The sequence below is a fragment of the Salvelinus alpinus genome, chromosome 23 (assembly GCF_045679555.1).
Source record: "Salvelinus alpinus chromosome 23, SLU_Salpinus.1, whole genome shotgun sequence".
Lineage (NCBI taxonomy): Eukaryota > Metazoa > Chordata > Actinopteri > Salmoniformes > Salmonidae > Salvelinus > Salvelinus alpinus.
Genome location: NC_092108.1, coordinates 7,797,873 through 7,811,356, shown reverse-complemented (window position 1 = coordinate 7,811,356; position 13,484 = coordinate 7,797,873). Strand labels below are relative to the sequence as shown.

General features: G+C 44.6%; 1 protein-coding gene across 20 annotated transcripts in view; it reads left to right on the top strand.

Moving 5' to 3' along the window:
• Positions 1-13,099, top strand: part of LOC139550147 (receptor-type tyrosine-protein phosphatase F) — a 498,277-nt gene extending 485,178 nt beyond the window's left edge. For all 20 annotated transcript variants that reach the window (XM_071360808.1, XM_071360817.1, XM_071360813.1 and 17 more), the window contains 6 exons: positions 3,847-4,025; positions 7,485-7,611; positions 7,694-7,819; positions 8,424-8,578; positions 10,620-10,755; positions 10,935-13,099. In XM_071360808.1, coding sequence (XP_071216909.1) covers positions 3,847-4,025; positions 7,485-7,611; positions 7,694-7,819; positions 8,424-8,578; positions 10,620-10,755; positions 10,935-11,003 — 792 coding nt within the window. In that variant the 3' untranslated portion in view covers positions 11,004-13,099. The remainder of the gene's footprint in view (positions 1-3,846; positions 4,026-7,484; positions 7,612-7,693; positions 7,820-8,423; positions 8,579-10,619; positions 10,756-10,934) is intronic.
• The last annotated feature ends 385 nt before the right edge of the window (positions 13,100-13,484 follow it).

The window sequence follows — 13,484 nt, the reverse complement described above, 5'->3', positions numbered from 1 at the left end:
GCCATCAATACTACTACAATGATGTAGTCCATCAAGTCATGGGGCTGACAGCCATCAATACTACCACAATGATGTAGTCCATCAAGTCATAGGGCTGACAGCCATCAATACTACTACAATGATGTAGTCCATCAAGTCATAGGGCTGACAGCCATCAATACTACTACAATGATGTAGTCCATCAAGTCATAGGGCTGACATCCATCAATACTACTACAATGATGTAGTCCATCAAGTCATAGGGCTGACAGCCATCAATACTACTGCAATGATGTAGTCCATCAAGTCATAGGCCTGACAGCCATCAATACTACTACAATGATGTAGTCCATCAAGTCATAGAGCTGACAGCCATCAATACTACTACAATGATGTATGGATCCCCACTAGTTCCTGCCAAAGCAGCAGCTACTCTTCCTGGGGTCCAGTTAAATTAAGGCAGTTTTACAATTTAAAAAAAACATTACAATACATTCGTAACAGAATTCATAACACACTAAATGTGTGCCCTCAGGCCCTTACTCCACTACCACATATCTACAGTACTAAAGATACGTGTGTGTATAGTGCGTATGTTATCGTGTGTGTGTGTGTGTGTGTGTGTGTGTGTGTGTGTGTGTGTGTGTGTGTGTGTGTGTGTGTGTGTGTGTGTGTGTGTGTGTGTGTGTGTGTGTGTGTGTGTGTGTGTGTGTGTGTGTGTGTGTGTGTGTCTTTTCACAGTCCCCGTTCTTCCATAAGGTGTATTTTTATCTGTTTTTTAAAAATCTGATTCTACTGCTTGCATCAGGAGATATCTACTGCAGCCCTCATACAACACCCGTTCTGCCAGTCACATTCTGTTAAAGGTCCACAAAGCGCACACATCCCTGGGTCGCTCGTCTTTTCAGTTCGCTGCAGCTTGCGACTGGAACGAGCTGCAACAAACACTCAAACTGGACAGTTTTATATCCATCTCTTCATTCAAAGACTCAATCATGGACACTCTTACTGACAGTTGTGGCTGCTTTGTGTGATGTATTGTTGTCTCTACCTTCTTGCCCTTTGTGCTGTTGTCTGTGTCCAATAATGTTTGTACCATGTTTTGTGCTGCTACCATGTTGTATTGCCACCATGTTGTTGTCATGTTGTGTTTCTACCATGCTGTGTTGTCATGTGTTGCTACCTTGCTATGTTGTTGTCTTAGGTCTCTCTTTATGTAGTGTTGTGTTGTCTCTGTTGTTGTGATGTGTGTTTTGTCCTATATTTATATTGTATTTATTTTTTAATCCCAGCCCCCTTTCCCCGCAGGAGGCCTTTTGCCTTTTGGTAGACCGTCATTGTAAATAAGAATTTGTTCTTAACTTACTTGCCTAGTTAAATAAAGGTTAAATAAAAATCAGTTACCTGGTGTGGAATAGAGCTCCATGTTATCATGCCTCTATGTAGTACTGTGCACCTCCCATAGTCTGTTCTGGACTTGAGGACTGTGAAGAGACCTCTAGTGGCATGTCCTGTGGGGTATGCATGGGTGTCTGAGCTGTGTGCCAGTAGTTCAAACAGACAGCTCAGTGCTTTCAACATGTCAATACCTCTAACAAATAAAAGTAGTGATGAAGTCAATCTCTCTTCTACTTTGAGTCAGGAGACATTGACATGCATATTATTAATGTTTGCTCTCTGTCTACATCCAAAGACCAGCTGTGCTGCCCTGTTCTAAGCCAATTGTAAATTTCCTAAGTCATTTTTTTGTGGCACCTGACCACATGACTGAACAGTAAAGCCTGTAGGACCTGTCTTGTTGATAGTGCTGTTAAGAAGGTAGAGCAGCGCTTTATTATGGACAGACTTCTCCCCATCTTAGCTACTGTTGTATGTTTTGACCATGACAGTTTACAATCCAGGGTTACTCCAAGCAGTTAAGTCATCACAACTTGCTCAATTTCCACATTATTCATTACAAGATTTAGTTGAGGTTTAGGGTTTATTGAATGATTTGTCCCAAATTACAATGCTTTTAGTTTTGGAAATATTTAGGACTAACTTTTTCCTAACCACCCTTTCTGAAACTAACTGCAGCTCTTTGTTAAGTGTTGCAGTCATTTCAGTCTCTCTAGTCGCTGATGTGTATAGTGTTGAGTCATCGGCATACATAGACACACTGACTGTACTCAAAGCTAGTGGCATGTCGTTAGTAAATATTATTTTTTTAACTAAGGGACCTAGACATTTGCCCTGGGGAATTCCTGATTCTAACTGGATTATATTTGAGAGGCTTCCATTAAAGAACACCCTCTGTGTTCTGTTAGACAAGTAACTCTTTATCCACATTACAGCAGGGGGTGTAAAGCCATAACACATTTTTCCATCAGCAGACTATGATCGATAATGTGAAAAGCCGCACTGAAGTCTAACAAAACATCCCCCACATTATTTTTTATCATCAATTCATGAATAGGCCTGTCTTGCTTATATGATTATGATGTCATAATGCTTCTAGACAGTGTGTCATAAAGTGTATATTCTACAAGATATTTAAAATATGATGGAGGGAAAAAAACAGGACTGTAAAGAATTCATTAAAACAACAAAGGATGTTAGAAGCAAACATTCAAACAAAAGGTCATTTCGTGGCAGGGGGAAAAACACATTTGAATAAATGTGGATTTTGACACTCTTATGTAGGTGTCATAACCAGCCATAAAATAACACTATACATGTCACAACAGGTGTAAATATATGGGTCATGACAGTGTTATGACAGGTAATAAAAAGTTATGTCAGCTGTTATGACATGGTTATGAATGTGCCATAAATGTGTTATGACACTGGGTGTCAAGTAAAGTGTTACCGAAAAGGATAAGATGTACGACTTACTAAATAGAGTCATTAAGGTCGTGTTTACATGATATCCAGCGGTCTGTAGCTCTTCCAGTGGTAGAAGGAGAGAGAGGGAGAGGATACGAGTGAGAGATGGGGACAGGGGGGGAGAGAAAGAGGAGCGATGGTGATTGTGGGACTACAGCCCTGCCGTTCAAGCCCAGGCAGTCTGGCCACCACACACAGAGCAACACCAGGTCTGTCCACTCTCTCCTGTGATGTCCATCTGTGGTGTGAGAGCTGCCAGGTCCAGCACTGAGCCAGCCACGCCTCTCCACTCCCATCTCTCCCATCTCTCCAGCAGGCTCTGCCAGCTCTGCGGACACCCAACACCATCTACTATAGCCATTACAACCATTTTATACCCACCATGCCTTACTGTTACTATCAGTAAAGTCCTGCTGCTATTAATGTGATGTACATTAATGAACCCCTATTAAAGAAACACAATAAAGTGAAGTACATGTGAATGATACTCTCTCCCCTCCTCCTTCTCTCTCCCTTCTTCTCTCTCCTCCTTCTCTCTCCCCTCCTCCTTCTATATCCCTTCTTCTCTCCTCCTTCTCTCTCCCCTCCTTCTATCTCCTCCTTCTCTCTCCTCCTTCTCTCTCCCCTCCTCCTTCTATCTCCCTTCTTCTCTCTCCTCCTTATCTCTCCTCCTTTTCTCTCATCTTCCTTATATCCCTTCTTCTCTCATCCTTCTCTCTTCTCCTTCTCTCTCCTCCTTTTCTCTCCTCCTTCTCTCTCCCCTCCTCCTTCTATCTCCCTTCTTCTCTCTCCTCATACTCTCTCTCCTCTTCCTTATATCCCTTCTTCTCTCCTCCTTCTCTCTCCTCCTTTTCTCTCCTCCTTCTCTCTCCCCTCCTCCTTCTATCTCCCTTCTTCTCTCTCCTCTGTTTCTCTCCTCCTTCTCTCTCCCCTCCTTCTCTCTCCCCCTTTTCTCTCCTCCTTCTCCTTTTCTCCTCTCCTTATTCCCTCCCTCTCTCACAGAGACTGGCTAACTCCAAAGCCCACACCTCTAGGTTCATCAGTGCCAACCTGCCCTGCAATAAGTTCAAGAACCGGCTGGTGAACATCATGCCATTCGAGTCGACACGCGTGTGTCTGCAGCCTATCAGAGGAGTGGAAGGGTCTGACTACATCAACGCCAGCTGCATCGACGGATACAGGTAAGAGAGAGAATGTGTGTGTGTGTGTGTGTGAAAAAAAGAAGGAAATGCAGTAGAGATTCTCTCACTGTCTAGTCTAGCTGGGTCAGACTGGGGTGGGCCAACACGTTCTCCAATCAATGTGTCCATCCATCCTCAGTCGTCTCTGCCTCAGACATCCCTGGGTGTTGATTGACCGCTCCATGTTGAAACTACGACCTGTGCTGACATGGCCTGTTAGCTTATAAGGCTACGAGCCTTCCAGAGATTAAATGTGGCCTCACACAGTGAAGTGTGGGAGGAGGAGAGAGAGAGATGGAGAGAGATGGAGAGGAGAGAGAGAGAGAGAGATGGAGGAGAAGAGAAGGGGAGAGGAGAGAGAGATGGAGAGAAGAGGAAGGAGAGAGAAGAGGAGGGAGAGATGGAGAGAAGAGGAGGGAGAGATGGAGAGAAGAGGAGGGAGAGATGGAGAGAGAAGAGGAGGGAGAGATGGAGAGAAGAGGAGGGAGAGAGAAGAGGAGGGAGAGATGGAGGAGAAGAGGAGGGAGAGATGGAGAGAAGAGGAGGGAGAGATGGAGAGAAGAGGAGGGAGAGATGGAGAGAAGAGGAGGGAGAGATGGAGGAGAAGAGAGGGAGAGAGGAGAGATGGAGAGAGAAGAAGAGGGAGAGATGGAGAGAAGAGGAGGGAGAGATGGAGGAGAAAAGGAGGGAGAGATGGAGGAGAAGAGAGGGAGAGAGAAGAGGAGGGAGAAGAGAGAGAGCATGATATGTCATGTGGTCCGTACAGGGAGGGAGGCTCAGGCACACAGCTTTTCCCTCTACATTCATCCCATAAACTTTAACACACAGCTTTTCCCTCCTCTACATTCATCCCATAAACTTTAACACACAGCTTGTCCCTCCTCTACATTCATCCCATAAACTTTAACACACAGCTTGTCCCCCCTCTACATTCATCCCATACACTTTAACACACAGCTTTTCCCTCCTCTACATTCATCCCATAAACTTTAACACACAGCTTTTCCCTCTACATTCATCCCATAAACTTTAACACACAGCTTTTCCCTCCTCTACATTCATCCCATAAACTTTAACACACAGCTTGTCCCTCCTCTACATTCATCCCATAAACTTTAACACACAGCTTTTCCCTCCTCTACATTCATCCCATAAACTTTAACACACAGCTTTTCCCTCCTCTACATTCATCCCATAAACTTTAACACACAGCTTTTCCCTCTACATTCATCCCATACACTTTAACACACAGCTTTTCCCTCCTCTACATTCATCCCATAAACTTTAACACACAGCTTTTCCCTCTACATTCATCCCATAAACTTTAACACACAGCTTTTCCCTCCTCTACATTCATCCCATAAACTTTAACACACAGCTTGTCCCTCCTCTACATTCATCCCATAAACTTTAACACACAGCTTTTCAATCTACATTCATCCAATAAACTTTAACACACAGCTTTTCCCTCTACATTCATCCCATAAACTTTAACACACAGCTTTTCCCTCTACATTCAACCCATAAACTTTAACACACAGCTTTTCCCTCTACATTCATCCCATAAACTTTAGCACACAGCTTTTCCCTCCTCTACATTCATCCCATAAACTTTAACACACAGCTTGTCCCTCCTCTACATTCATCCCATAAACTTTAACACACAGCTTTTCCCTCCTCTATATTCATCCCATAAACTTTAACACACAGCTTTTCCCTCCTCTACATTCATCCCATAAACTTTAACACACAGCTTTTCCCTCTACATTCATCCCATAAACTTTAACACACAGCTTTTCCCTCCTCTACATTCATCCCATAAACTTTAACACACAGCTTTTCTCTCATCCTATTAAGTGTTAATGAAAACTGTTCCCCAGAGACCCAGACTGCTTTGTCACTATGTAAATACCTTAATGACAACCGCTCCCATTAAGAGCATGGTGTGTGTGTGTGTGTGTGTGTGTGTGTGTGTGTGTGTGTGTGTGTGTGTGTTGTGTGTGTGTGTGTGTGTGTGTGTGTGTGTGTGTGTGTGTGTGTGTGTGTGTGTGTGTGTGTGTGTGTGTGTGTGTGTGTGTGTGTGGTGTGTTTGTGTGTGTGTGTGTGTTAATTAAGCATTTTCCAGATGGATAGTTTCTCTCTCCCTGTCTGCTATTCCTTGAGTCTTCAGCTGCTCAGCACAGGGACCTGCCATTGTTGTTGTTGATATTGTTGTTGTTAATGTTGTTTTTGTTGTGTGCTGCTGCAGCAGTATTTAGTAATTAAGCCTCGTTTTAACCAGGCTTAAATAGAAACTCAACAAGAGCCTCTCGTGTTTCTCGAACTGAGCCAAGCAGGGAAAGACTAGAGCCCGACCGATACATCGCTCGACCGGTATTATTGGCCGATATTAGCCTTTCACCTAAATATTTGTATCGGTCTTTATTCCACAGATAAAGCGCCGATATTATATACATAGAATACACAATAATATCTGCTCATTTGTGGTGATTTATGCTTGGTTTCTGTAGGATAACATTGTCTTAATGAACAGCTAGCTCGTGCTTGGTTTCTGTAGGATAACATTGTCTTAATGAACAGCTATCTTGTGCTTGGTTTCTGTAGGATAACATTGTCTTAATGAACAGCTATCTTGTGCTTGGTTTCTGTAGGATAACATTGTCTTAATGAACAACTAGTTGTGCTTGGTTTCTGTAGGATAACATTGTCTTAATGAACAACTAGTTGTGCTTGGTTTCTGTAGGATAACATTGAATTATCGCTCTAAAAAAACAACATTTATTGGCAGTCATATTGGTAATCGTTGACTTCTGCCTCCTTAAAACTGTTATCGGTATCGGACCCCAAAAATCCTGTCAGGCTCTAGAAAAGACACTTAGATAATGATGAGGGAAGACATCTCATACTGTCTGTCTGTCTGTCTGTCTGTCTGTCTTCTGTGTCTCCTCTCCACTTCTATCCCCTCTCTTTCCTCTCCCCTCTCTCCTCTTCTCTGCTCTGTCGTTCTTTTCCTTTATTTGTGTGAGGAGTGGGGCCCAGAGCATCACTCTAATGTCACGGTTACACATTATTGCCTAGCCTGTAGCACCTTCATTAGTTGTTCACCCGTGGCTGTCTCTCTCTGTCTCTCTCTCTCTCTCTCTATCTCTCACTCTCTCTCTCTCTCTCTCTCTTTCCCTCTCTCTCTCTCTCTCTCTCTTTCCCTCTCTCTCTCTCTCTCTCTCTCTCTCTCTCTCTCTCTCTCTCTCTCTCTCTCTCTCTCTCTCTCTCTCTCTCTCTCTCTCTCTCTCTCTCTCTCTCTCTCTCTCTCTCTCTCTCTCTCTCTCTCTCTGTGTGTTTGTGGCTCAGCACGTTTCATTCTGTTTTGCATGTCACTCTACTGCCACCTATAGGCAGTCAGCAGAACTGCTGAGTTAATTGTGTGTTTGCTGTAAGTGTGTCCTGATGTTCTCTCTCCAGACAACAGAAAGGGTATCTGGCCACCCAGGGCCCTCTGGCTGAAACCACTGAAGACTTCTGGAGGATGCTGTGGGAACACAACTCTACCATTGTAGTGATGCTCACCAAACTCAGAGAGATGGGGCGGGTAAGATGAGCACAAATACAGTAGACACACACACACACACACACACCCTGTTCTAACCCTGGTTGTCTATCCCCCCCTACAGGAGAAGTGTCATCAGTACTGGCCGGCGGAGCGCTCAGCCAGGTACCAGTACTTTGTGGTGGACCCCATGGCCGAGTACAACATGCCCCAGTACATCCTCCGAGAGTTCAAAGTCACCGACGCCAGGGTGAGTGTGTACTGTGTCAACCTGTGAGATAGATCATATCCCTGGGGATGTCCTGAGACGGGAAGAAGGGAGTGAGTGAGGGAGTGAGTGAGTGAATTAATGAGAGTGAGTGAGTGACTGAGTGACTGAGTGAGTGAGTGAGTTTGTTAGTGAATTAACATACTCTCCTCCTATTGGTTCCCTCTCGACTACCACTCTAACATACTCTCCTCCTATTGGTTCCCTCTCGACTACCGCTCTAACATACTGTCCTCCTATTGGTTCCCTCTCGACACCACTCTAACATACTCTCCTCCTATTGGTTCCCTCTCGACTACCACTCTAAAATACTCTCCTTCTATTGGTTCCCTCTCGACTACCACTCTAACATACTCTCCTCCTATTGGTTCCCTCTCGACTACCGCTCTAACATACTGTCCTCCTATTGGTTCCCTCTCGACACCACTCTAACATACTCTCCTCCTATTGGTTCCCTCTCGACTACCACTCTAAAATACTCTCCTTCTATTGGTTCCCTCTCGAATACCACTCTAACATACTCTCCTCCTATTGGTTCCCTCTTGACTACCGCTCTAACATACTCTCCTCCTATTGGTTCCCTTAGGATGGCCAATCCAGGACGATCCGCCAATTCCAGTTCACTGATTGGCCAGAACAAGGAGTGCCAAAAACCGGGGAAGGATTCATCGATTTCATTGGCCAAGTGCATAAAACCAAGGAGCAGTTTGGACAGGACGGACCAATCACTGTTCACTGCAGGTAATGAGACTTGGCTGAATAGCCAGAAATGACATGTAAATATAGTAATTACCCAATGAATGACTGGTGTGTTGGTTGTTGGATAAATTAAAACAAGAATCACTCGGCACCATTTGGTACCGTGCAGTCAGTGTAAAGTAAGTACCTGGAAGTAGGATGCTCTGGGCGGAATACCGTATACCAGGGTACTAGGAAATAGTCATGGGAGGATTTTTTATTCAATACCGTCAAAACAATTCCTTTGAAGTTTTTCACTAAATTTGAAATATTTGTAGCTACTTTTTAAGTAAAATACCTGCAGTCAACTTGTGCAATACGTTAGGAGATAAAGCAGATTACGTTCTTCACTTCACCGGTCAACATTGTTTTACGTTATGAGGCTTACCTGTAGTTTCCCAGAGCAGTGGAGCCAGTCACGTGTTTGTTTGTAAATAGCACAACGGGAGAAAGAGGGAGCTGGTGAGTCTCTGTCGTGTGGCGGACAGGAAGTGATGAAGTTATGCAATTCACTACTAAAATGTTTGTCATCAGATATCTTATAATGATCTTTCTACCAGAAGTCAAAAAGCCCTGGATGAGTTATTTTCTCTCCTCTGTTTCCTGCTAGCGTTTTGTTTCTCCCCCCCCCCCTCTGCTCCGTCTACCCATGCTGCTCTTCCTCCTCCGTTCCTCCCCCCTCTGCTCCGTCTACCCATGCTGCTCTTCCTCCTCCGTTCCTCCCCCCTCTGCGCCGTCTACCCATGCTGCTCTTCCTCCTCCGTTCCTCCCCCCTCTGCTCCGTCTACCCATGCTGCTCTTCCTCCTACGTTCCTCCCCCCTCTGCTCCGTCTACCCATGCTGCTCTTCCTCCTCCGTTCCTCCCCCCTCTGCTCCGTCTACCCATGCTGCTCTTCCTCCTCCGTTCCTCCCCCCTCTGCTCCGTTTACCCATGCTGCTCTTCCTCCTCCGTTCCTCCCCCCTATGCTCTGTCTACCCATGCTGCTCTTCCTCCTCCGTTCCTCCCCCCTCTGCTCCGTCTACCCATGCTGCTCTTCCCCCCCCCCTCTGCTTCGTCTACCCATGCTGCTCTTCCTCCTCCGTTCCTCCCCCCTCTGCTCCGTCTACCCATGCTGCTCTTCCTCCTCCGTTCCTCCCCCCTCTGCTCCGTCTACTCATGCTGCTCTTCCTCCTCCGTTCCTCCCCCCTCTGCTCCGTCTACCCATGCTGCTCTTCCTCCTCCGTTCCTCCCCCCTCTGCTCCGTCTACCCATGCTGCTCTTCCTCCTCCGTTCCTCCCCCCTCTGCTCCGTCTACCCATGCTGCTCTTCCTCCTCCGTTCCTCCCCCCTCTGCTCCGTCTACCCATGCTGCTCTTCCTCCTCCGTTCCTCCCCCCTCTGCTCCGTCTACCCATGCTGCTCTTCCTCCTCCGTTCCTCCCCCCTCTGCTCCGTCTACCCATGCTGCTCTTCCTCCTCCGTTCCTCCCCCCTCTGCTCCGTCTACCCATACTGCTCTTCCTCCTCCGTTCCTCCCCCCTCTGCTCCGTCTACCCATGCTGCTCTTACTCCTCCGTTCCTCCCCCCTCTGCTCCGTCTACCCATGCTGCTCTTACTCCTCCGTTCCTCCCCCCTCTGCTCCGTCTACCCATGCTGCTCTTCCTCCTCCGTTCCTCCCCCCTCTGCTCCGTCTACCCATGCTGTTCTTCCTTCAGAAAAGCATGACATCTGGTAGCTACTAGATATGCTTGTATAACTTTATGAGCAGTATTTGCCTGTCTTTGCAATTCGTTTATGTTAATTATCGCTTGTTAGCATTGATCTAACAGCGTCTATGTGATTTCGCTATTACTTGTGCTAATTTTCTTAGCATTCTGGTAATAGACGCCCAATGGGCTTTTTTAAAACGTTTTTAGCGTCCCCTTGTGTGTTATGCCGGTAATACCGTAAATCCTGGGATGGCAGAAGAACGGTATGACGGTATGAAAATCTGGATACCGCCCAAGCCTATAGGATACTGTGCATACTGTATAAGGTGTGTAATGTGTGTGTTCCTCCTCTTCCTCAGTGCCGGGGTGGGCAGGACAGGGGTCTTCATCACTCTGAGTATCGTGTTGGAGAGGATGAGGTACGAAGGGGTGGTTGACCTCTTCCAGACCGTCAAGACGTTACGTACCCAGAGACCTGCCATGGTGCAGACAGAGGTATGGACGAATATACTGTTGCTGGTCTTCCGTTGTTGGAGAGTGGAATGGAGGGAAGTGCTTCTCAACAACGAATCAAAAGGCTTCATGACTCTAGCAGCACCTGTCACTAGAAAGGATTCTCAACATACAGTAATATAATGCTGCATCTGCCTGATGTGTTTTCTCTCTCTGTCTAGGACCAGTATCAGCTGTGCTACAGAGCCGCGTTGGAGTACCTGGGCAGTTTTGACCACTATGCAACGTAACCACTCTGAGCTGAGCAGCCTCTGGCATGGCCACTGAGTGTCCCATCTCAGCCACCGTACTTGTATCAACCCATCTGACCTGACCCTGCCATTGCTACCCTATCACAGGGGAGGAGGGAGGTGCCACTGTCACCTAGCGACGGGTTCAACCAATCCCAGAGGTCTACTACTTGGATTTACAACAAAAAAAACACAAAAAAACAAAAAAAACACCCTAAAGATTTAAAAAACAAACAACAAACAATACCATGACGACGACAGCGTTTCATACGGGAGCAAGCGACAGTTCTGACTGAGTTCTGAGGTTCTGTTCTCCTTTCTTATTTTATTATCATTATTATGAAATACCATTATGAATAATGTTCTTATTATTATTTACTTAATCATTAGTTTTTTTTATTTTTTTTATAATTGTTTTAATACCATCAGACATATATTTTTGTCTTAATGGCCTAACTGGGGCGCAGCATTTTAGTTTTTCCACCATAATCAGTATGTTTATTTTAGTAAAAAAGAATAAAAAATGTATGTTATTTTAGGGACCTGTATTTTCTACTTCCTGACGTTAATACAGGAGAGCCACTGTTTGTTCTCTGAAGCTGCTGACAGTTTTGATTTTGTATCAAGATTTTATTGTTTATTATTATCCATTTTTTTAGTCTTATTCGTTTTAAAACGGAGTAAGATTAACTAAGATAATATGCCTTTTCACTTTGCTGTTTCTTTTTAAAACGTAGGGGGAAAAAATGACAAAATGATTCAAAAGCATTACAGCAACCGTCGCGATACAGGTACTATATAAACCACACTAGTTAGCGAAAAAACGTGACATCAACTAACGACAACTAAATCAGCATTGTACAGAAACTCAAAGAGCACATGATGATTTCAACAACAGAGAGACAGAAGCCTTGAAGGCCCTGAGGCCTTCAATAACCAGAGAACGAATCTGGAGACGAACGGACGAACAGACTTTTATACCCAACCAGGAGTTGAACTTGAGAATCAACTCCTGAATCTCTGTATGAATCATATTGTGCCCCTCTTAGCCCCTCCTCTTTCCTTGGTTCCCAGCGAGCTGATTGGTCAGTCCGCTGCCTGGGGGTTGGAACATAGGGACTGCTGGAGCAGCGCCCCATGGTGGTGGAGAGAGGAGTAGCAGCCACTAATCCTGGCCCCCCTGTACAGAATACTACGATTACTACCGGCGGGACAGAGACACATCAAACCCTCTGCACCCTCCCACCGACCTGCTATTATTTTATACAGAAATAGAAATGATAACTATATATATAATTATGATTGATTATATATATATGTACAATTATACATAGATATATACTGCAGCTTCAAACTATATTGTTAAAATGATTCACTCTCTTTACGTACCGGCATAGTAAAGAGAGAGAGAGGGAAAGAGAGAGAGTGAGAGATAGAAGGAAAGTTAGTGTCTGTATCTACTGGATTACCATAGCAACCTGACAGCCACACAGAGTTGGGATCAGTTCCATTTTTCAATCCAGTCATTTTTCAGGGAGTGATTTCAATTCACGAATCGAAAATTAATTCATTTAGTTGTAATTTGATTCATTTAGCTGTAATCGACTTCATTGAACCTGGACTTGACCCTAACCCTTGCGGAAAGATAGAGAGCAGGTTATCGTTCTGTTAAAGAGAGTGAGAGAGGTGTAAAATGTGTAGTTCTGTTAAAGAGAGATGAATAGCATAACCCTAACTGAGGACCACTCCCCAGCCTCCGTCGGCCAACCGCCATCACGCCACACAAGCACATCTTTACCCACAAGGCCGCAGGGCACGACGATCCCCAAGCCTAACAGGACTGAGTCTGACATGCTGGCTGGAATAAACCACAATGTTCATTTATACCTTGTGAATGCTTAGTGCTGTAGGGGTTTGATCTGTTGTATACGCAGTCTGTTTTCTATTTGTTGATAAAGAACTGGAATTTAAAAAAAGATGTTGCTGGAAAAAAAATCTCGAATAAAGTTGAATAATTGTTGTTTTTTTTGGGAAAAAATTCCTTTTGTTTGTGATGTTTTTTGTCTCCCTCTCATTAAATAATGATTTGCTCTATTGTTATTGTGACAGATATGACTCACATTTCACAGGAAATCGCAATACTGTGATCACTAACAATAGGGTCGTTCCACATCAAAACGCACAAGAAACAAGATTTCAACACCCCACCATCTGAAATCATTTCTGTCGTTAGTAACAGATAAACAGGACGATTAGCATTCCACGAAACATTATTTGGTTGAAATATAATTTGATCTCTGAGAAATTAAGCTAATTGATTGCACCCAAAGCAAATCAGGACAAACTGGAATTGTGAGGTTTAAATCTATTGGTTTTCTACCCGAAGTTGTAAAGGAAATGATCTATTTAATAAACACAAGAGAACATCAAAATGAATTGTGGCAATATAGCAGGAACAGTGACGTTGATTTAAAGGGGCTG